This window comes from Corvus moneduloides, chromosome 25 (genome assembly GCF_009650955.1).
Source record: "Corvus moneduloides isolate bCorMon1 chromosome 25, bCorMon1.pri, whole genome shotgun sequence".
NCBI lineage: Eukaryota > Metazoa > Chordata > Aves > Passeriformes > Corvidae > Corvus > Corvus moneduloides.
This window is the reverse complement of record NC_045500.1, coordinates 503,904-528,867: the sequence shown is the minus strand read 5'-3', so window position 1 is coordinate 528,867 and position 24,964 is coordinate 503,904. Positions and strand designations below refer to the sequence as shown.

Sequence of the window (24,964 nt, the reverse complement as noted above, 5' to 3'; positions counted from 1 at the left end):
TCCTTCACCTTCTGCAGCATCTGGGTGTGGTCATTCCTCTGCCAGAGACAGACACTGCAAATCCAGAAGCTACCAGCATGAAGGCTACTTTCATTTAACTAAAATCACCTGTCTGTAATGACAGGCACAAGGATCATCCATAGTGTGAACTGCCTGGAGAAGTTTCTTTCTGGCCATGAGAATACACAGACATGAACCAGGAGCTAATGTACAACAGCAAAACCTCTTTCCTTGTTCTTCTGCCAAATTTTTTGAGTATTTGTAATGGCTTAAGAATGACAACCACCAGGTTAGTCAGATGCAAAAGTCTATCCACCTATGTCTTACACCAAGAAATCTGTGCTATTTTCCAGCTTTAAGACATGACAGATCTTTGACCAGAATCTAAGACCATAAAGGAGCCCTAAGATGATACAACCTGACCTCCTGAACAAACAGACCCCAGGGCATCTTCGAATTAATCCCTGAAGGACAGCACACCTGTCCCAGGGCAGTGGGACACTGCCAGGAGATACAAATCAGTTATCTATGCAGCTGAAGGCTAACGGAGACATCAGAGAGGTTTCAAATGTTCAAGGGCTAGCAAGGTCAATCTATTAATTCTGTTACCAAATTTGAATTGTATTGGGGAAAAAACCAGCAGCGCTGACTAACACAGTGCCAGTGATAATGCAGCAGGGACAGGCTGGGACAGGTAACTGGGGGAGGAAATAATGATGGATGGGGCTGTAGTGCAAAGGAAACCAATTATTAGAGGCCCAAACTGGAAAAGGAGTGGGAGCTGAAAACACACCGATAGAGATTTAGCACATGTGACAGTGGGGTCAGCAGCTCAGGTGACACAAAGAGGTCACAGGGCCAGCAGGGAAACTGGGAGACAAGAGGAGCAAATTGGGAAACAGAGCTAGGAAAAAAATATCCAGAGACACTTGAAATGCCTTTTTTCTCTTTCATTCTAGCTAAATCTCTGTGTTCCAGCAGAGCTTAATGCAGTCCTTTTGCTTATCTCGCCTACCCTGGAGACTCAGGATCCTTTAGAAAGGCTGTTCTGACTCAGGTAACTATCACAGGCAGAACTGAACACCAGATCTGCCCATCAGGGACATGGTGTCAGCCTCCCACCACGTTCACTTTGGCATCTCAGGGTTGTTTGACACCCAAAGATGGGAGATCTGACACCAAAATGAGCCTCTGTGCAACCCTTCATTCCCACTGAAGAGAATGTGACGCTGTAACCTGAGGGTATCTCTGATACACAATTTGCATGGTTTGAGAAGAAATCCAATTTCAGGACAACCCCAAAGGTTGTTCTGATGTGGTCCATGAAGGGTGCTATTGGTTAAAGGAATTTCTGGAACCTCAGCTGGGGCAGCAGCGTTCAAGATGACCAAGGTAAACATCAACATCAACAACCAGGGCCCTGTGCTGGATAACTCTCCAGACACCTGCAAATCAGGGAGAAATGGAAGAGCACTCAAGAGACAAGATGTCACCTTGACACCAGAGCAGGGTCATCTCTGCCAGAAGCTTCTCCAACTCACCAGTCATCACCATCAGGAATGTGATCCACAGGGAGATGGTGATGGCAATGCCACACATTCCCTGCTGGAGCTGACTGGAACCGCTAGCTATCCATACATGATTCCATGAGGTGGAACCTCAACCTCCCTTTAAGACAATCTAAACCAAACACTTTTTTTCCTGGCTCCAGCGGCCACGGCCTCAGGGAAGTCAAGAGCTGACTGTTCTCAAACTTACAGCCTCTTGAAGGCGAAGTGCCTTTGCTCTGCCTCATTCGCAGCCCAGCCGTGCTCTGTGCAGCTCCTTCCCTGATTAAAACGCTTCCCAACAGCCCTGCGGAGCTGCAGCTCGGCTGAGCCTCGCCCACGCGATTCCTGCGAGTGGCAGCAGCGCTGCAGGAGAGCTTCCAAAAACTTGACAGCAACACGAGCCAACCCTGCATCACACCAAGTGCTCTGGACACAGGCAGGCAGCCCGGAGCCTTCCCCAGCCATTCCAACAGGAGTGTGGCATCAGCCGGGCCGGGATGGCCAGAGTGACGGCAGCACCGTGCTCCTCCAGCCCGGGCCGGTGGGAGGAGGCGAGCGATGGAAAAGGATCTGACAGGAATCAACAAACAACACAAGTGGAGGAATGAGGAGTTTGGCAGATGGAGCCCGATCCCACAGCGAGAGGGTGTTTGCTCTTACGCAAGGCCTTGGGAAGGCACCGAGAAGGAACAAACCCTTTTGATTCCATGGGGAAGGGGCATGAGCCATCCCTCTGGAAGCAGGAGGAGGCCCGGGTCAAGGCACACTGCCTCGCTGTTCCTAATGCCCATGGCACAGCCTTTGCCCCAGTCCTTGGGTACAGACTCTCCTGAGGTAGGTGGTACTTCCAGTAGGACAGGTTAACATCCCTGCTGCTCTCCCAGTCCCTTCCCAAAGACTGCGTCTCTCATTTTCACTGGCCTGAGGGCAAGTGTTTGCAGCCCAGGCAAGTTACTGCCTAACTGCAGTGACCTATCCTTCTCAGACTGATACTGCTCTGGTTCTTCTACTTAGAGCCCCGACTTCCTGAACTGTTCATACTTTAGCTGTTAACCCCTGCATTAAGCCCTGAGATGACTCTGCCTTTGGAAGTAAAGTTTCCACTCACCTGGAGTGGAAACATAAATGATACTGAAGACCACGGCCATGATTTTCATTCACATTACACTCACTTTACACAGCACAAGGATACAATAGCTAAAAGAGGATAAAAATTATATTTTCACATACATCCTCCTTACACAGCTAAAGAAGTGTAAAAAACTTCACTGAAAGTGAAAATTGGACCTAATAGTTTAGAGATTTGAGGTGAATTAAATCTGCTTTTTAGGACTTAGGAATGCAGATAATGTATTGTTTTGCCTGCTTTATATTCTTTTCCTTTCACTTCCCAATGCAGGGCTTTGATTTCAAATGAGCCTCTTTTATCACGCCTGTGTGGTGCCCAGAACAAAGGAGGTCGAGGAAGAGTGGAAAGGGAAGGGAAGGCCTCCTGTCTTCTCTGTCACAAATAATCAGATCCTGCAGGGCATTTAGTCCTTAAAATGGGCTATGGCTTTTAGGAGGTTTTCTGAACAAATATGAACAGATGAGCCATGGCTACTTGCAAAGTGTCTACTGTGATCACAGTAACGTCTCTCCCTGGGAATTTTGTTTTCCAGAGTGTGCATTCCCTGCCCCAGGGCTTCAGCAAACAAAGGGCTGGCAGTTTTAAATAGGAAGCCCCTTTCTCCTAACAACAGCATCAATAATATTAATGCTTAGGAATGTGCCAGTCTGGGGAGGGAGGGAAGACAAAAAGATAAAGTGATATGCAAAAATCTATTGAAATTTAAATTGCAGACGTTCCCCTCTGTCAGCTGCCTCTTTGGGAGGGAGGTATAAATCTGAGAGGGAGGCACTGAACTCCAGCCCTGCAGCCCCAGGATCAGGGCCGGGGTGAAGGGGGCCTGCAGGCTGGAATTCCTCTTCTGCTGGGATCTGGGTGGGAATCCTCACACAAATCATCCTGGACATGAAAGACTCTCCCTTTAACAGCTACACACCCATGACCCGAGAACAAATCCAATAAAACAGTTTACAACTATGGGCCCAGTGTAGAGCAAGGAGGAATACAAACCGCAAGGCAGAGATTAATTAGAGGGAAACAGACGTAAAACAATTAACAAGGATGGGGAGAGGGGTAAGTAAGTAAATTTAATCGGTATTTGGTCACCAAGCCAGGGCACCTGCCCACGGGCACAGATCCCCGAGGATCGTCTGCCACTGCAGAAGCACAGGTCTGTAACCAGCAGCCAGGGATGAGAGAGGAATTACTGACACCAGGTATGTTCTACCTGTCTGAAAACATGACCCCAGGCAGGGAGGCATCTGAGCACCCCCACAGCATCACCCCCGTGTAGGATCAGCTCTGCTCCAGGCAGTGTCCTGGGCAGGACACCCCAGCACAGCCCGGCACCGCTGGGCCCAGCCAGGGGGTGTTAAGTACCATCAAATAATGGAATAGTTTGGCTTGGAAGGGACTTAAAAGCCCATCTCGTTCTACCCCCTGCCATGGGCAGGGACACCTCCCACTATCCCAGGGTGTTCCAAGCCTTGTCCAACCTGGCCTTGGACACTCCCAGGGATGGGGCAGCCACAGCTGCCCCGGGCAACCTGTGCCAGGGCCTCAGCACCCTCACAGGGAGGAATTTCTTTCCAATATCTAATGCGAAGCATGTGCCAAGTGCCTCTTTCCTGATGCACCACCACCACCGGGAAAGAAGAATCCTCATCCAAAGCCACCCATTCCCCACACGCACATGAAATATCTGGCAAGTTACTAAGCAACAAGTGGCGCAGACACCTCCAGCCCCTCTCCGAGCCCCCGGCCGGGTAACGCGGGGTATCGCTGCCTCACCTGGCCCTGCTCCCGGCCGGGTCCCGCTCCGCGCCGGGCTGCGCTCGGCTCCGCCGGGATCCGCGGGATGCGCCGGCTGCTCGCAGCCTCTGCGACTCTGCCAAGCCCCTCCCCGGCTCCTCCTCCGCAGGTGGCTCCTTCCTTCCTTCCCCCTCCGTCCGTCCGTCCCTCCCTCCCTCCTTCCCCGGCTCCCGCAGCCGCTCCAGCGCTGCCCCTGCGCCGCGGGACCCTCCTGTCCCTCCTGTCCCCCTGCCGGGGCCGGGCAAAGGGCGCAGGGTGGGCAGGGAGCGATGGGGAGCAACACACGGCTGCTCGTCTGGGGGAGGGCTAAAACTGAAATAAAAAAAATTCCCAGGTATAAAAATCTAAAAAGGGGGTGCTGAGAAGATGAATCAGGCTGTGCTCGGTGGTGCCTAGCAATAGAAAGAGATGTCCGGGAAGTTCCACCTGAACACGAGGAGAAACTTCCGTGTGCAGTGACCAAGCACTGAACAGATTGTCCACAGAGAGGGTGTGGAGTGTCCCCCACTGGACACAATCCTGTGTGCTGTGCTCTGGGATGGCCCTGCTGGAGCGGGGAGCTGGGACCTGGTGACCTTCTGAAGTCCCTTCCAGCCTGACCCATCCTGGGATTCTGTGAAGGTCTGACCACTGGTTTTGTCCCATATAACCCACGGCTGCTCTGTAACCTCCACCATCGGGATGGGCCCGTGCCCATCCCCTCAGCCTGTGAGCACCTCCAGGAAAACACGCGGGCCGGGAAAGCTGCACTCACCTGTATCCACTTTCTCCTTCCTTGCTCCTTCATGCTACAAAAACTACAGAAGACACTGGTGAAGGCAACAGCCCAATCCTGCAGGGTCTGCAGAGCTCAGGGGCACATCTGTGCCATCATCCCTGTCCCTCAGTCACTGCTCCCACAGCAAATCCCCGAGTCCACACTAAAGATCTGTCTCAGCATGTCCAGAAGGAAGGGAGAGACACCGGGCATGCCCGAGTGCTCGGATGGAAGCACGTCCCAGCTTCCCGATGGGACACAGGCTGGGCCCCACAGCCCAGGGGACCGCACCTCGAACCCTGGGGACAGCACCCCACACCCTGGGGACAGCACCCCACACCCTGGGGACCGCACCCCACACCCTGGGGACCGCGCCCTCGGTGTCCCCGTTAATGTAATCACAGGAACAATGCCCCCTCCCAGTCCGAGGGGCTAGTTTGCATTGATCAGATCACGGAAAACAAACCCAATTAAAAACTCTCCGGGAGTGCTGCTGTTTGAAAGCAAAGCCAAATGACAGCATCATTTCCCAGTGACCCATTTCCAGCCAGGCTCCAGCCCAGGGCACAGCACAGAGACCCCGGGACTCGACCTGATCCCAGCACTGCCATCCCTGCCCAGCCTCGACCAGCACCGGAGCAGGAACAAGAGCCAGGAGGGCAGGAAGCCTCTGCCAAGGCTTTTCCTAGTGTCAGTGAAGCTGTGACCTTACCTGCATTTATTGCAGGTTTGAGGGATAAATTCTGCCGTTGTGCTGTTTGACCCCGAGCTCTCCCATTAACACCAGTTCATCAATCCCAATAATTGCTCTCACCTACTTTAAAATGTGGGCTTGCCAGCTAAAGGTGGGCAACCTCAGGGTCAGAAGGATTAAGGAGGAATTTGCCTCTCTATCTGCAGACATCTTGATGAGCAGGAGGGGAAAACTCATTTCTTTCTCCTCCACGCTATTTTCAAAATCATTTGCTGACTCACATCCCCCGATAATCCTGTTCTCAGCTACTCCTTACACTTGGTATTTACTGCTGGACTTGTTTCGCCTGGACAGTGAGCACACTATTACACCAGAGTTTACCTCAGCAGCCAAGCATGACTCCTAAATCCATTTCTCTCTGAATAATTCCAAGTACAAACCCTTCTCCCTGGTACCAGCTCATCATTCTGGCAACGTTCTTCCCATCAAACCCATTGATCAAAGCCGGGAAAATCCCAGCAGACGCATACAGCGGAAGCAATGCTATTCCTACTTAACATGCAAAATGCACATACAATTCCAAGCAGCATCCAGGACTTCAGAGCAACAACACTGAGCTGCCCAAAGCTGCCAGGATGTGTTGTATGCTCCCTATATAATTTTTTTTCTTTTTACTGTAGACCAGGCTTGGCTAGGAAGACTCCTTCAAGGCTGGTGACCCCCGCTGTGACCAACTGCTCCATTCACACCCTTTGCTGGTGCCCCGTTTCAAACTAAGGCCAGGGGTTGCCCAGTCCTGTTTTTGCTAATCAGGGCAGGAATGTAACAGCTGCATCCTCAATAACCCAGAGCTGCCTCAGCTTCAGGCTTGGGTTTTACCTTTGCAATTACTGCTCTGAGGAGGTATTTTACTACCTGGTGTACAGTGACACATCTTCTGCGCTTTTTTTCCTGTAAAGGAAAATCCTTAATCCTCCTTAGAAGCTGCCTTTCTTTTAGGAATGAAACCTGAGCAACCAAGATGTGGCTCTTCTGCACCTGGGACCTTCTGCACCTGCACAGAGGTCTCTGCTCTCCACTGCAGTGAACAGCACTGCAATGTCTTCTTGCTGCTTCTGAATATTTGATTGGAAATAATAAAATAATCACATGAGTCTCATTTTCTGTTCTAATTTCTTTTGCCAGACAATTTTCAGCTATTATTATTGTTATTATTATTCAAGTGAAAGAGATGCATTCCTCACTCCTAAGGAGTTGGTCAGATTGCCATGGAGCGGTGGAGGCAGATAATGAGTATCTTTTAAACCCAGCAAAGAAGCCCAAGCATTTGAAACCACAGAAAAAAGGGCCATCCATGTGCCTGTTACAAATTCAATCCTGAAGTCCACCCTATCCTCCAAAACTTATTTCAGGCAGAAAAACTGGGAAGGCAAAGCAACCCAAAGAATGTTATTAGTGCAGCCTGTAGCTTCTTCCACTTTCTGGTTTTGCAAATGTGACCACTGAAAGAGGTTCAAGCCATCATTAGGAGTTGGACAGGCAGGATTTTCCAATGCTGCTTCTTACTCAGCTGGATTTATCCTGCAGTCAGCTGCTCCCAAAACACACACACATACAACACAAATAAACAAAACCCCCTTTAAAAATAAGAGAAACTATGGATTAAAGCAGACTGGGGCATTAAAAAAAAACCCAACAGAGCAGCACATCATGACATGGAATGCCTTAAAATGACTGGATTTGATTCAAAGCTGACAGCAACCAGGTATCTCATGTCACAGAGTATGGAATCATCAAATCCCAGAATGGGTTGGAAAAGACCCTAAGGCTCATCCAGTGCCACCCCTGCCATGGACAGGGACACCTTCCACTGTCCCAGGCTGCTCCAAGCCCCATCCAAACTGGCCTTGGGCACTGCCAGGGATCCAGGGGCAGCCACAGCTGCTCTGGGCACAGTGGTACCATGTGGTGACTGAGCTTTTGGTTGATGGAGCCATGGTCTGCCATGGCCTGCAAGAAAAATATTCCAACTATTCCATTTATTAAGTCTTTATGCACAGAGAGGTGGTGGTGTAGCTGCTCAGCCTTTGTGAACTTCCCAGGACCACGCTTTAACAGGAGAGTTGAGCTGTGCACTGGCACAATCCTTGATAAATCCATAGGCCAGGAACAGATCAGAGCTTTGTGCCATCATCTATGGTTAAAGCTGCCCTGAAGTATTTTGAAGTCGCAATCTGGCTCCCACACTAATTTACAAAATTATTCAGGAGAAAAGAGGAGGAAAAGCAGAGCAGAACAAACTCCCTCTTGCCATGATTTCAGAGCTTTTAGCATAACTGCAGAGTTTTGCTCAAGCCAACTATTATTACAGTTAAGTCCCATTTTGACGGAGCTTGTGAGAAAGAAAAAAACATCCTGTTTAAAAATAACAGCCCCCCCCAACCTGAGTAAGTGGAGAGCAGGCAGAGTGAGAAAGCAGCACAAAACAAGTGAAAAGGAAAGTGGCCTCATTAAAGCACACTGGTGCTTCCAACACCCTGCACTCAGCCAAGTTTCACTGCTGTGCTTCACACTACTCTGCCCATTCGGAGGGATCCAGCCTCTCCAACACCGGGAATGTTCCCATAACAAACTTCAACACAGCTCTTTCTTACCTGCACAGAACACAGATCTCTGTAATTATTCATGAACTGATGTGTACAGACTGTGCACAGATCCACACACCACGCCTGTTCCTTTTATTTTCCAATTAAAATTCCCCAGGAAACATGGCCACGGCTCACCACAAAATTACCTGTCAAAATGTGAGATGCCTGAAGCTGCTGTTTATGGGCTCAGCTTCTTCCCAAAGCCTTGGTGACCACACACAAGGAGAAACTGCACTGTAGGGAACACAGGAATTAATCTGGCTCTTCCCTCTACCGGTGTTCAGGCATTTCCCTGCGCCTGGAGGCTGATTTCCAGCGCTGTAATTACACCAGCAGTGCCTCCCCGTGGGGATGCAGGATAAGCTGGGATGGAGCAGAGGATGCTCCTCAACTGGCAGAGCTCTGCTGCTCCCCTTGCTCCCCAAAGCTACTGAAGGGCTCCTAGGCCAGGAGCCTGGACCCTGACAGGGGGTTGTGGTGGGCAGGGATGGGGTTTTTTGTGCCAGCTCTGTGTGGGATCTTTTCCATACTTCCAGGAGACTCAGCTATTCCACGGAAAAACCTGAATCCTTGGGGGCTGGACACAGAGGCTCATTCACTGACACCTCCACCTGTGCCTTACTGGGATTGTTCAGAGAAGGCAGAAGGTCCCCGGAGCATCCCCAGGTTCAGCCTGCACCTGATGGTCCCACAGGACAACACTGGTGTCCACCAGCTGTCCTGGGACCACTGGCTTTGCACTCATGGCACATTCTGAGGAGACACAGGATCCCTCCCCTCAGGGCTGGGAGGGCTCGAGCAGGGCTTTCATAGATCAGAAAACTCTATTTGAGTTCAGCTAAAAAATAAAAAAAGATATAAATGAAACAGCAGAACCAAAGGGCACCTTCCTCTTGCCCCTGGGTCCCTGAGCCTGCAGGTCCCTTTTGTTTCAGTCCAGCTTCTCTCCAAAGGATGGATCTCCTGCCCTGCTCCTGCTGCTCCACCCCTGCTCCAGCTTCCCCTGGGCCCTCCAGACACAGCACTAATCCCCAAATCCTGCTCTTCCACTCCAGGCTTTCAAATCCAGGCCTCTTGAAGAAAATGTCAACCAACTTACTCACAAGTTCCTGAGAACCACCCAGACAGTTTCCATAGCACCCAGGAAATGTCACAGAAACATGGATTTGTTCTCACTGCAAACACTGCATCACCATCACCTAAAACTCCTCAGTGTGGGGGTAAGGAACAGCCAGGGGTGTTCATAAAGCACTGCCAAAGTGCACTCCTGGGTCTCACTGCCATTGTCAGAAGCACCTGCACTGTTCAAGGATTAAAGGATTACAGAGGAAGAAAAAATACATTGACTCCCTAATGCTCTGCATCCTCAGGAACTTCGTGAAATACAATTTCTTCTCGTCTCTCACCTTGGAGTTAGCCAAGGTTTAGAGATTTTGTTTAGGTAGACAGGAAAAGTGTTTCAGATTTGCCACTGAAGGCAAAAGGCAAAAGCAAGTTGCAAATAAAAACGTCCCCATAGGCAGAGGGTGCAGAAAGAATATCTGACACTTTTTAACTCTAAAACTGCTCCTTTTAAATCCACTGCTCATCCCAGTTTGGTGAAGAACTCCCAAAACTGCAATTCCCTGCCATCCTGTGTACCTGCAACTCTTACCATGGTACATTATGGAGACTCCTCAGGTGGATTTTCATGCAGGTCTAGAGGAACATCCAAACCCTGGCCCCTTGCAAAAGGGAAATGGGACATTGAGAAGATCATTCAGAGCTTCAGCTGCACAGCTGGTCCGGGGAATGCTGCACTTCCATGGAATGCCAAGGGCATCCTGTGCCCTGTAGGGGAAGGGGGAATGGAGCAGCAGACCCAGATCCAGAGCCCTGCTGGTTTCTTCTCCCAAACTACTGCTGGAAAAGCAGAACAACACACTTGGTGCTGCCTGGCTGGCTGAAGCACAGCGGGACTTTCTCCAAATCCAGTCCCCCAGAGAGGGCTGTGAGTGATTCTTCATCCCAGGCAGGACAGATGCTGCTGCTGCTGCTTTTGGGATGCTCCTACATCCCATTCCTGCTTGCCCAGGGAACACAGAATTTTTGCCATGTCTGTCCCCAGCACACAGGCTCAGGGAGCTGTTCTCTCCAACTCCTACTTTTCCAGCAGAATCACAGATTTTATGGTGCAAATTTCAGAGGGGACCAGATGAATCCTCTATTTAGCAGCACTTCCACAGATCAGCCCACAGCTCTCATCCCTTTCTATTTCTGCCAAAAAATGGGAAGGAACAAAAGACAAATCGCTTAAAACAAGGGAGGGATAGCAAAGAGAAAAAGACTCCAAGGAAATGAGAAACTCAGCAAAATGCTGCTGCAGTTCTGGTCTGCGCTACAAATTTCAAGACCTAAAAAGACTAAACAGTCTTACAGTCCTGGGCAGTCCCTGCAATAAATCCCCTTCTCCTAAAGCCAGGTAATTACTGGAGCAATTCAGGGTAAATAAGCACTTTCCAGAGCGCACTGCACTGAAATCCAGCAATGCAACACATTTACGGAAGGTGAAGTTTGACATTCTTAATGTATCCAAGAGCCAAACTACCAGCAAAATAATACTATTTTTTTCAAAGCAAGCATCCAGCACTTCTGATGGCAGTGAAATAAAGCCCTAAAGCCTAGTTTAAAAATAAATCCTCCTTTGGTGACCGGAGAAGGTACAATGGGAATCCAGACAAGGCTTGCAGCAGAGGCAGAGCTTTACACCTAAACCACAAGAAGCTTTGCAATCAGTTCAAATACAATTAGAAGAGATGCCTGGCACCTACCAAGCACTTCAGTCACTGAACTGCACAAGCAGTGGCTCCTTCATGAACTGAAATGTTCTACCAGTGGGTGTCAGGAAAAGATTCTTCCTCCCCCTGGAATGGGCACAGCCCCACAGCTGCCAGAGCTCCAGGAGCATTTGGACAACGCTTTCAGGCACAGGGTGAGAGTTTGGGGTGTCTGTGCAGGGCCAGGGGTAGAACTGGCTGATCCTTGTGGGTCCAGCTCAGGGTATTCCTGATTCCATGGTTTTGTGGACAGCAGGACTCAAATGAGCTCTGACTGGCTGCATTTATCAGCATTGCTTTGATATCAAATATCCAATAATAACCTGTTCGTTTAACCCAAGGAACAGCTTGGGATGACCTCTAGGAAGGTACAGTTCAACCCCAATCCCAAGGGACTGGGTGGAACAGAGGGACACGGGGGACAACACTGTCTGAAGCCTGTGCAAGAACTCTGCCATGTGCCTTGGTGCCAAGCCCTGCCTAGAAATAAAGCTCCCACACATTGCTGCTCTGCCTCCCCTAAAATCCCACTGACATTCTCTTTCCAAGCACTTAGGAGATCCAGAGAAACAAAGTCCAGGTATGATTTAACACAAAAAGCAAATCAATTGAAATGTCTGTTGTCAAATACCTCTCAATAACTGAGGATTAAATGTTTAATTACATAAAATGTACCAGGGACACATCTCAGCTCCTCAGTTCCATTGGAACACTTTAATTTCACCTAATGCCAGTTCTGATAGTGACAGCCACGTTGTCATGGCAATGACAACACAACACAGTTGTTTTCTGCTCTCACTGTGCACTGGGCACACAGGAGGGCTGTTTCCATTGCCATAAAACTATATATTTAACCACATTTCTTCCCTCTCTTATTCAAGCAAGCTCTTCCCTCCAGAGCGTGGTCACAGAGGGTTTGGCAAACCCTTCGGATAGTGAGGCTCAAACTGAAAGGCTGGGAAAAGAAGAACACTTTATATTTAGAGATGCAGCAGCTGGGGGGGAAAAGAAGCTGATTTCTGATACACAGACTACCACCCACATGGCTGCTGATACTGCAGGGTGTGCACAAGGCAAGGCCCAGGTGTGCTGAGCATCACCTGAAGATTTGGATTCACTCACTGGGTCTGGAAATCACTTGAAGAAAATCTGCCCCTGAGAAGGTGGGTTCTCAGAACCAGGCACGGGCTTTTCTACCCAACAGCTTTTTAATACTAAAAAAAATTACTAATTCTCTATTTCACTATTTATTACACTACAGCTAGGTTCTGCCAGCAAGCAGGGTTAGTGAGTGGTTATTGCTACCACAGACAGGATTAGATGTGGTTAGGGTAGCACAGAACAGGCTCTACCTGAGCTCAGGTGGGACTGGTTCAGAGCCTCGGTAACAAATGCAGAGCCTGGTTTTACACTGTCCATCTCCAAGTCTGATAATCAGGGTCAGGGCAGGGGGCAGAGGGACAGACAGAGGGCAAGAGAGAGGACAAAGTTAAAATATCTCCTGGAGGGACTGCAGGAGTCCAACAATTCAATGTGGAGAGACAGCAATTAGAGAGACAGAGCTGGAGAAATCCAGAGTTCAGTGCTGAGCATGCAGAGCTGGGGCTTCTCTGGGCTGTTCTAGGCCTGAATTGTTCTTCCCCAGCAATGTCTGTGTGCAAAAAGGAGTGGGAGGGAGGGGATCCACTGAGCTCACAGCGTGAACAGCAAAAACCATGAGGTGAGCTGGACTAAGCTGAGTGAACACCCAAATCCCTGGAAAACTGAGCTGCTGGGGATGGAGTGGATGCTGCTGGTGCCTGAACAACTGGGCTTGGAGCTGGCTCAGGAGAGAGCACAGTGTGTGCAGGCCAGTTCCCAATTCCAGTCCCTGCACACGGCAGGGGGTGGAACCAGATGATCTTTAGGCTCCCTTCCAACCCAAACCAGTCTGGGATTCTGGGATGCTGTGCACAGACCACCCTAAGCAGAGTTTTCACTGTAAAAAGAGTATTAAAAATTCTATAAAATAGATGTCAGTTTGGGTTGGCACATGGAGAGGAGAAATGAGTGATGTTCAACACAGAACAGCTTGCACAGGAACAGCTTTTGCTGTGGCTGGGAAGCCAAAGATTTTGGGCTTGTGGTCAGGGGCACTTTGTCCCAGTTACAAAACCCTCTTCCAGCCCCTGCCTCCCTGTCCAGAGCTCAGCTCGTTTATCTGAGTCCAAAAAAGAACTTCTGTCCCTCAATGAGCCCAGAAAGGAACTTCCCCTTTGCACCAGCAAAACCTGAACAGGACCTCAAATCCGCCACACTTAAAAAGCACAACTATTCCTAAATTCCTGGCAGCAGAAGTCATGCAGCCATGATCTGTGGGACACAGGAATATCATAACCCAGTGCTCAGCCATGGGAGGATGTGGTTCCCCAGCTCTCCAGTGGTGCTCTCAGAGCAGCCACAGCCAAGTTTCCCATCTCTGTGGCAATTCCATGACTCACAAAGGACAGAGCTGTCACAAGGAATTAATTTCACAGGAAAAACAAGCAGAACCACTAATAAGCCTCATACCTCTGAGCAAAAATATTGGAGCTGTTCTGTTGTCAGAATCTTCCTTCTCACAGCTGAGAGAGGAAGGGGACTCAACACTGACCACTCACATTAAATAACCAGAAATGTGGCCATCCCTTGTTTTTGTGTTAGAAACCTAATAAAAAAGCCTGCCTGAAAAAATAGACAGGCTAAAGCCTGCCTGTGTTATCTGAATTTAACTGCTGCTGCTCCTTGGCAGGAATTGCATCTCTGAAGGGCTCAGGGATCCAAGGAACTTGACTCTACAAATGGAAAAACATTAAGAAAAATCTTTTCCCCATATTTGTGTGCCCAAAGGGAACTCCCTGGATCTTACAAGATTCACTATTCTGATTCCTCCCAAATTTTCTGTCACGTTATTTATCAGTGGACATGGCCAGTCATAGCAATAAATTCTGCCCCCATTCTTAAAACCTCCCTCCCAGTTTCAGTATTCCCTGGCTCCTGTGGGTTTGGATATGTGCAGTGGAAGAAGCCTCACCTCACTCTCCATGATATATCCCAAACACAAACCCTGTTCTCCCCCTCTGGAGTCTCCTTCTGCCTGGAGGGATCTAATCACGTTGGCATGTGCTCAGGAAGGTGCTCAGGAAATCAAATCTTCACACCAGGAACAGGTTTTCTGTCCCTCTGGAAGGAGCCCTGGGAATGGGAAGCACTTCCCCACATTCCAGGGACAGCAGCACAGTGTCTGTGCCAGCAGCTGGCAGTGGGTGTGTGCATAAAGGATTTATCTGTCTATATATACATGAATATTGTAGATTTTATAATTATCTCTCTACAGTATTTGCATATCCAGCTTTCAGACTGACTTAGGGGATCCAAACAACATCCCAGGGGGAGCCAATTTGTGCAAGTGAGACATTTGCTGTAAAAAATGATAAATCTACATGACCAGTCCCAGGTTTTACTGACACCAGGTTATTGCTGTGAGGTTTAGACCAGCACCAGCAGGATCGAAAAAAGACCACGGCAACGTGAAGCAGGACTCTGAATAAACAAGCCACAAGTTCACTTTGGGCATTGTCAGATGTTAAGCACAAACACCATTCCCTCATAAAAAAAAAAAAAAGGGAATTTTGGCTTCTGAAGGTTGTCATGTTCTAACAAACTCGAAGAACTATGTTTAATTCCTCCCCATCAGCCATTTTTACCTTCTCTTCACACTGACATTCATACTTGGCCATCTGGCACTTAATTTCTTTCTTTTTAATCTCTTCAATCTTTTTATGGGTTCAAAATTATTCTATCACCCCCAGAAAAGAGCTATAACCAGCTTTGTTCTTTCCCTGCTGTATTATTTTAAGTCCAAATATCTTTTAAAAAAGCACCTTAGAACACAGGTTTGTTTTGGTTTCCCTAAATATCCTTCAGGGCATCACTGCTCCTGAGCCACATGTACAGAAGAAGAAGGAAAGAAAAAGGAAACAGAGAAACGAGGCAAGAATGAAAGGAGGACAAAGGAATAAGTGAAAACGTACAAGGGGGGAAGTAGCTCCAGGACGCTGGACGGGCTCCATGGGCAGGGGAGACTGGGAAGGGAGAAATAAAAAAATGGGAAAAAACAAAACAAAAAGCAGCTGGTTAAAACATGCTCCCACTGAAAACGGGCTCATTTCACACAAAGCTCGGCTGGGCTATGAACAGCACAATGCAACACACCCAATCCTTCAGGTTGTTTGGTGCTAAACACTTGGGAAATTCAGTAGGATCCAGGAATTCCCACCCTGTGTCCCAGCTCAAAAAAACCCCAACGTTTTGCATGTTTGACCTTTCAGCACAAGGTGCATCCCTGTCCTGCCCAACAGCACGGGGCTTGTTACATATTGAATTTTGTTACACTTTGAATTTCCCTGCATTTCCCCTGGCGCTAAAGCAGAAGCTGCACTTAGGCAAAAAGCAGAGTTACTGTCTCAGTCTCGTGTTTTGCTGCTGCGTCCTTCCTGAAAACCCTGAACTGCAGAGGAGGCAGGCCCAGCCCTGCCCCAGCCCCATGCTCTGCATGGCAGGGCCCAGGACAGTGGGTGGATGTGGGGACACGGTCTGCAGGTGAACGTGGCAGTGCTGGGGAACAGCGGGACTTTCCCAGCCCAACAATTCCACGAGCAGGCTGGCACGGACCTGCTGGGGTCTCTGCTGCCTGAATCCCAGAGCCTGGGAAATTCCCCTCACAGACATGGACACGGACTCTGCTGAAGTGAGTTTCCACACTCCCACTGTTGGCCTTTCCTCCTGCAATCCCCGTGTCCATGCCCAGCTCTGCCCAAGGGATCAGGATTCCCTGCAGGATTTGGTCCCGAGGCCTGGCAGGGCTGTGAGCAGTTCCTGTCCCCTCAGGAGCTCGAGCTGGCAGCCTGGGCAGCTCTGGGTGCTCATGCCCTCTCTGCTTCCCCCCTGGAAATGGATCCCTGCCTTGGCTCAGCACATTTCCATTTCATTCAGCTTTAATGAGACAGTGGCATGGAACACTAAACAACTGCTTTGTTTACTTAAGATTAACAAGACTGGTACTAATTATGTACACTCTCACTTCCCCTGTTTTCTTTATAAAAGCACTAATTAAGACATGATGCTCTAATCAGTGTCAAATGGCTGCTCAGCCCAGGCATCTGCAGAATTTAAGCTCTATTTGCACTTTCTTCTTCTTGATTTTTACTAAAATGAAAAACTGACCACAATCTTTTTTATCCAGGGATTAGAAATGAGCCTGTTTCAAACCAGGCACGGCCTTGTGATTGCAACAGCTCTAACTCAGTGAATGTGTCTCAATTTGCATTTTTGCAGTTAAAAGAAATTCCTCCAGCACTGAGCAGAGCCTGCAGGAGGTCAGGGTAGAGCCCATTGCCTGATCCAGAGCTAAATTTCAGTGGATTATTCCTATCGAGTGTGCTGACCCAGATCAATCTGTTATTGATGTTTTAAAAAGAAAATTAGTCATTCACAACAGCTTGTAATACTGACAGGGCTCCTTTTAATGTTGTGTATCATAAGAGCACCTTCACCTGGCAAATCTAAATTAAATGGATGAGACAGGAATTTGAAAACTCCTCCACAAAGTTGGGCAGAGCTGGGTTATTCATTCTTTGTCCTAAATGAGGAACTGGTGAGAATGACTCCTGAGGCTTTAAAAATGCTTATTTTGGGGGCAGGAAAAAAAAGTGAAACATTACCTTCTTATCCCCCATTTCTTCTCTTCAGCTCTAATTGTCCCCCTGCAAACTGCAGCTTAATTCTGTGTTTCCCCACTGAAAGCAGCTGCTCCCCAGCAAAGACCAAGCCTAAAACCTTCCCCAAAATGACCCTGCCAAGGCCATTGCAGTGAAGTTGGGTCACAGAAAGATGCTGCTTGTTAGGAAAAGACAAAAACGAACTGCAGGTACGAGGTAAGGTGTGAGATGTGGGTTAAAATATTGCTAAACTATGAATATCCAGAATTATGAGGAAGAAGGGACTGAAAGAGAGAGCTGAGACACTGCCTGTGACTGATGAGTGGGGACAACATGAACACATGGACATTAACACACTGTTCCCAAAAAAAGAGATGGACAGAGGAGAAGGAGAAGAGTCAGCACAGCCACGATGTACAGGCAATTCCCAAATGTTCACTTAGAAGGAAAATCCAGAGCAGCTATTCACACCTTTGCTTCTGAGCAGCACTGAATATTGAAAAGGTTCACTTTTCTCTCAATATCTGAAATTCAAATGCAGCCTTTTTCCTGAAGCTCTAAAAATCCTCATGAATATGAGCTGATTCCACCTATTCTGGCATTGAAATTCAGCTAAATTGATAATATTAACTATGAATATTAGATATCAATTCAATATAATATTTTAGGCTAAAAAATTATCATTATTGTATCCCACTAAGAATACTGGGAGAATTTAGAGAAAAGGAAAGTGCTCAAGAAATGTGGGATTTGATGAGCCCAAAGAACCTTCCTAGATCTTCACAAGGTTTTTTACATAAATAGAAACAGTCAGGAAAGCATATACATTCCAGCTGGAAAAAAAAAAATGCATTTTCTTACAGGACTGAACATGAAAAAAAAGAGGGCACAGGCTTAGTCCAACATAGGAGGGAAAATACCTCTCCAACAGGTACCTTTCCAAAACCTCCTGACTCCAAACTTCATTCTCAAATAAATTTGAGAGGTGACTTGGGGCAAAATTGACATTCTTTCATATCACTCTGCCTGTTCAGAACTGAATACAAAGGCCAGTTTTTCTGTATGGCCCATTTTCCATCCCTTGTCCCAGGCCCTGGCTCCATCACTGCTGGTACAAAGCACGTCCTGCCACAGTCCATGAAAATATTGTTTCCAAAAGCAGAGTTTGCCCTCAATCCCAACCCTGCTCTGCCCCTCCCCGTGTTTCATCTCCGTGGAACTGCACTCACTGCTCTGCATTAGAGACCACTGCAATATTTTATGGCTCCATTAAAATGCTGTCCCCATCCCTTGTGCACATCAAACCCTCTAATTATAAATCATAATAGAAACCCAGGGCAGGAAGTTCCCTGCTTTCCATCTGCTTTTCATCAGGTTCCTCAGCCCAGCCAAATCCAGGGACAACTAAGCAGCACGAGGAGTTCTGTGTTTGGAAATTCCTTCGCGGCAAAGAGCTTTACTCTGCACATACACAATATCCTGGATGCTCCACACATTCTATTTTGATTAAAGAAATTAAAGTTGGCCTGTTGATAAGTGCAGCTCATCAAGGCCAAATCTAAAACTTCACATTAATTCAGGATGAAATACCCTGCTGATGTCAAGTGAGGACAACAGCTCCAAATGAGATTTTTAGGAAAGTCTCCATTCCCTGGGGAAAGCCAAACTAGTGTTTTAAATACAGGTAGAGGGAGAAAAGTAATTAATGTGGGTATTTACGTGCATGAGAAATACCCTGTGTGCGTAAGGCATGGACTGGGAAACACAAAATGCAGGAATATGGGCGAGGAAAGTGCATTATCCTGGCAATGCCATTCCCAGTGAGCCCTGCAGGATGCCCTTGGGGACATCCAGTTTCCCATTTGGCAGCACCCAGGGTGCTCCAGCACCTCAGTCCTGCCCCGTGCCACCCCCCTGGGCTGTGCTGGACCTGGAACTCCTTCCTGCCTTCCTCCTCTCACCCAGCTCACACAGGCAGAGAGTTCCCGGAGTCCTCCTGCACCCATCCAACATTCCTTAACCACAGGAACCTCCTCCCTGACTCCTGCTCCAGCCAGCTTTTGTAGTGTCCAAGGAAGGACTCCCAGACTCCTGTCAACATCAAGTGCTGTCACTTCCCAAGGTGCACAAACAGGGCACCAAAGGAGTGGCAGCAGGAATGCTGCGTGCAGAGGAGGGGCAGGATGGCAGAATCAGCTGCACCACTCCTTACACCTCGAAGCTCATTAGTGCTCTCCTCGAGGAGCCTTTTAATGTACCCACATTTAATGTACCCACAGAACAGCCATCAGGGAAGGTCAGGGGACACCCTTGTGACTTGGCAGTATCTTCCAACTTATCACTTTTCATGGGACGTGGGCTTGTGGTGTCAACTTTATACCAAACACTTCCCAGGGCTGAGGGGAAATGCACCCCCCAGTGTGTTGTTAAAGCCAAAAGGAATCTATTCATCCCTTCTGCTCCATTATCTCCCCTAAAGCAGAGCAAGGCACTGCTCCCCAGCAGCTCAGGACACTGAACTGCCTGAGTCATGTTTAACAAACATTTGCTTGTGTATAGGCTGGAAGTTGCCTTTCCCGCTTTAGCTGATGGAGCAGTGACCGGGCACAGGCAGGTCCTGGATGCAGGGAATGCTCATCTCTGTGCCTCTGATTCCACCAAACGCATATTGCCAGGAATGTCACAGGCTGCGGACACCAGTGGCTGAGGACACCCCTGCCCTGCCCTGCCCTGCCCTGCCCTGCCAGCTCTCCAAAGCACACAGATCCCTGCAGAGCACTCACAGCTTGGGCTATCCATGACTTTCCACCAAACTCCCAAGCTCTGAGCTGATAAATGCTGTTGTTTCCTTTGGTAAAAGCCAAGCTTTTGAATCACATCTATTTGTTTTAAAGTATCAAGTCAGCAATCTGCCAAGATAAGGAACATCATTAAAATAGAGAAGAGGGATGAAAAGAATACCAGTTCAACACCAACTCCACTTCCCAGCTGCTTAACATTTTAAGGAAGAACAGCACATTCGAAGTTCTCCTCGATAGTAAAGATACACAGAAATATCTTTATCTATATGAATATAGAGGTATTTTTTAAAAATTTCGGTTTCCCCACCAGTAAATTTTGCAGAGATTTCAGTTATGCCAGAACACCTAATGCCAATCACTTCCAGAGAACACTGAAGGGATGGGAAGGTTGACAGTAGACTCAGATCCAAAATCCCATTCTCTATCTGTTTTTCCTTCCCTCAGCAGAACTTTGGATGTATTTGCCTGTTTTTCCTACAATACAGAACTGTCCAGAAGGCAGGAGGAAGCAGATGGAGCCATGTACCCAGAGCACATCAGCATTCCAATTCTGTTACATCCAACTTCCTCCATCCATCCTCAAACAGAGAGAACCTTCCAGTACCAAGGTGATCTATTCCATCTGATCAGCACCAACATTCCTGCTCATCTATGTTCTGTATAGAAAACCCTGACATGCAACACTCCCTGACCACTCAGAACTGGGATATTTCATGGAATCTCTCATGACAGACTGCTCAAAGTATGTTAAATTCTTACAAAGCTTAAAATCCTTCAAGTCAGGCAGGAGAGAGACATGGATCCAAGTCTGTACAGCAAGTGAAAGACATTCAACAGTGGGAACTCCCCAGAAGGCGGCAACGTGTGGGTGATCGACACACAGAGAGGGGAATGAGGATGTGCAGGGGATGATCAACACTCATGACAATGTGAAGGAGGTATTAGACATGGAACACACAAAGAGAACTCCAGTCCAGTTCACTGCATCAAAAAAAGCTGATTTACACACCTGGTTTTGGCACCGAATTGGTCACGGACTGAGGGACTTTGTCGTTGATGAGTTCAACACATTCACTGGGAAAGAATCCAACCTGGAGTAAAACAGAAGGACAAAACTGAGTGTTATGATCTGAACTGCTCAAGCAACATCTCCCCTCAACTCCCCTTGCCTGATGCTCCCCGACATTATCCAGCATCAAATGACCAGCAGTCAAAACACTGACAACTGCAGGTTCTGCTCTGCTGCCAGCACCCCGAGAGAGAACAATCTGAGAGCCCAAGGCACTGCAAGATCCTGCAGTGAATAACTTTAAATGTTAATTTGCAGTGTCCCTGCAGTGACCTTTAATTCAGCATTTCTCCCTGCAGCCCCTCAAAGGCAGAAATGCTGGAGAGTCTCTCTAAACCAGAATAAGGGTTAAAGGCTATGGGAAGGATCCTAATGTTTTCTTGGAGTAGCATGTGCCTGCAGACATTGCCATGCCACTCAAGGGCCACTGTATCTGGGGAGAAGTGAAATTATTTCCCCTTCCCTGCTCGAGGATTCAGGCTAAGCTGTGACCAGAGAGGAGTTTGGCACCTCTCTGCATCCCTAACCTCTCTCTTATTTCCCAGCATCTTCCTTCTCACTCTCATCCCAGGTGAAAGTCAAACCAGAGCAGAGCTTTGGTAACTTTAATCCTTGGTCCAGCTTTCCACACCTTTTCTCCATGTTCCTCACCCAGCACAGCTCCTGTCCTGTGAGATGTAACTCAGGCACCACCACCCTTCCCAGACTCCTCACCTAAGGCAGGGCAGGATTCCCTGTCCCATGCCAGGCCGGTGACTGGGACAGCTGGAAGCACCAAGGCACTGCAGGCAGCCCCAGGCTGCTCAAACACCACAGGAACATGAGGCAAAGAGCCAGAGGATGGGCCCCGAGCTCAGCCAGGACTGTGCCAGTCATGTTGGAACATCCATGAAATTCTCTGGAGGCACAGGGCAGTCAGCACCAAACCTGGCAGACAGCCTCTCCTCTATTAATTCATCTTCCACAATTCCCTTTTGTCTCCACGGAAAAAGATTGATCTCCTTCCTACTCCAAGCTGATTTTCACCCACCAACCTCCCAGCAGCTCAGTGGCAGTGCCATGTGTGGGGTGTCCTGGCAAACACTCCAGACTGAAGTTATTCCAAATTCCCCAAAGGAAGCAACAGTCATCAGAGCAGACACCTTCCTCTTCCACAGCCCCAACATCCAGCAGGGCAGTGTTCTGCCCAAGCACAAGGACAAGCTGAATGCCACACACTTGAAATACAATTGTTTTAAGACTCTGCAGGAGCAGCACTCTGGGCCAGCAGAACTCGGGCTCTGAGCTGGGCTTCCCTGGAACTGGGACTGGCCTGGGCATCACAAGTGACTCACAGAACCAACCCCAAACCCAACACAAGGTATGGCTGCACCAGCCACTCCCTCAGCTGGGAGGCCTGCAAGGACACGGTATCCTGGAGTTATGGAATGCAGTGGGGATTTATGTGCAGTTTGCAGACAGAAATGAGCCAATTAACACGAGAAAACGAGCATGAACAGCAGCATCACATCCAGAGGCCCTTCCTCTGGCAGCTCACGGCTCAGGGATCTGCACTGCTGGGAACAGGCTGAGTGACACTGACACAGAAGTGCTGGTATTTGAACAAAATACACTTCATGGATTTAAATCATGGAATCCCAGAATGGTTTGGGTTGGAAGGGACTTTAGGGACACCTTCCACTATCCCAGGCTGCTCCAAGCCCCATCCAGCCTGGCCTTGGGCACTGCCAGGGATCCAGAGGCAGCCACAGCTGCTCTGGGTACCCTGTGCCAGGGCCTGCCCACCCTCACAGGGAAGAATTTCTTCCTTATATCCAACCTAAATTTCCCTTTTTTTCATTTTGAACCATTCCCCCTTGTCCAGTCACTCCAGTTCCTGATGCAAAGTCCCTCTCCACCCTCCTCATAGCCCCTCCAGACACTGGAAGTTGCTCTGAGGTCTCCACACAACCCTCTCTTTTCTTCCCCAGGCTGAACAGCCTCAGCTTTAACACTTTACTGTAGCTGAGAGTCTCTGCTGGACCCTTCCTACATGAGAGATACAGGAGGCAGTTTTTAAAATAGGAAAAATGCACAGATCCAGGGAAAGTCTCAGCCCACCACACAGACATCATCTGGGAAACTGCACAGCTGGAGTGATGAAGTTTCTTTCACTCTCAGTAATTGCCCACATTGTCTGTGCCTGAGATGTGTAAAGAAACCTGAAGTCCTGGGACCTCAACCTTCCATTAATCATCTAAATCTGGATCTAAATCCAGCCCCAAATCCCACACTGTTGGACACTCAGTCAAATGCTGCACATGGAATCAAAACTCATTTGCCTTTGACTGTTAACACAATATTTCTCCTGCTCCTGCGTGCACTGTACAACACACTAACCAGGAATTCAGAAATGAAGGACCCTGGATGGTTATGTCACTGCTTCCAGATATCCCAGAACTTTCCCAAATCAAACATTCTACCTGCTGTCCATGTATCACTTTTGCCATGTTCACACCAATAATCACCATGGACTTTCTAGAGGCAAAGAATTGTGCTGGCTCCCTGGCGTTAACTCACTGCTAGAAATTAATTACATTTTCTGACTTAGTTATTCCAACTTTTCTTGCAAGATCCCCAGGAGATCCTCATCAGGGTTATAACCCACATCTTGTGCCTCATTCCCACCCACTTAAGAGATGCTGCTTCTCCTCCCATGGGAAGTTTTCCATGTTTTTGTATAAATAAATGAGCTTAGTCCAGGAGTTAATCTCAACAGATGTAGCAAGGCACTATTAGAGCTTTGAGCCAGGATTAAAGGATTTGGCAATGTAGGAAAATGAATAGCCAGGGCAGTACATATTTAGATAAATACAAGGTCATCTAAAGGTTAAATACACACTACACACCTTCAGCAGAGGAGGAAGGCACAGGCTGCTGGTGCATGACAACTGTTCTGCAACACCTACTACAGCTTTATCTTTTCACTTCTATGCCAGTGGCTGCTAAAACTGGAGGACACAGGAGGCTTTAAGGGGAAAACTCAGAGTAACAATGGTAATTTTCAGTGTATAGGGAGGGAATTCAAACAAATGAGGAAGTACCAGCAACATAAATGGCAAATGAAACATTGGTTGAGACATTTGGGTTGGATCTTTGGGTTTGACATAATCCAAAGTGTGGGTTCAATTTTAGTCAAAAAGTTTTCTCTTTTCTTTTTAAATCTGATGACAGTCTAGCAAAACCTGACAGGGAAACTGCAACTTTTTATGGCCTGTTTGGGAGAATTTTCACTGAGTCTTTGCCAAGTGACTACACAGAGAGCAGGACACCCTCACTTCGTTCCCAAAGGAGCCCCTGCTGAAATGCTCTCCCACTTCAGGGCACCACTAACAGGAGGAACGGGATTTGAGGTCAAATCCGGAGCTCTTGTTAAAGAGAGCTGAACACCTGGACATCAGAACTATTTTGATTCCTTTTATTCACAAAACAAAATGTCTGTGTAGGATGGTACTTGTTGATTATCCATTCCTGACTGGTGTGCCAGCAGCACATTGGGAAACCAGAGAGCTGGAGAGGGGCTCTGGACAAGGGATGGAAGGACAGGACACAGGGAATGGCTTCCCACTGACAGAGGGCAGGGTTAGAGGGGATTTAGGTGGGATATTGGGAATAACTTCTTCCCTGGGAGGGTGGACAGGCCCTGGCACAGGGTGCCCAGAGCAGCTGTGGCTGCCCCTGGATCCCTGGCAGTGTCCAAGGCCAGGTTGGATGGGGCTTGGAGCAGCCTGGGACAGTGGAAGGTGTCCCTGCCCATGGCAGGGCATGGCACTGGATGACCCCTAAGGTTCCTCCCAACCCATCCTGGGATTCTGTGGAGCTGGGACCTGCAGTACCACAATCAGTTCAAGCTGCTGCAGTATCACAATCAGTTAAAATCAGCCCAGTCCCCCCTGGCTGCACACGCTGGTTTTTCTCCAGCAGGGCAGGTT

The 24,964-nt window shown here is 48.4% G+C and overlaps 1 protein-coding gene across 7 annotated transcripts in view; it reads right to left on the bottom strand.

Moving 5' to 3' along the window:
• ARHGAP32 (Rho GTPase activating protein 32) overlaps positions 1-24,964 on the bottom strand; it is a 239,011-nt gene that overhangs the window by 44,425 nt on the left and 169,622 nt on the right. For 4 of the 7 annotated variants that reach the window (XM_032133853.1, XM_032133850.1, XM_032133851.1 and 1 more), the window contains 3 exons: positions 20,934-21,015; positions 15,438-15,488; positions 12,738-12,812 (listed from right to left, as the gene is read on the bottom strand). In XM_032133853.1, the coding sequence (XP_031989744.1) occupies positions 12,738-12,812; positions 15,438-15,488; positions 20,934-21,015 (208 nt within the window). Of the gene's footprint in view, positions 1-4,449; positions 4,555-12,737; positions 12,813-15,437; positions 15,489-20,933; positions 21,016-24,964 lie in introns of those variants that run through there. The other 3 variants (XM_032133852.1, XM_032133854.1, XM_032133856.1) reach the window with 2 other exon arrangements.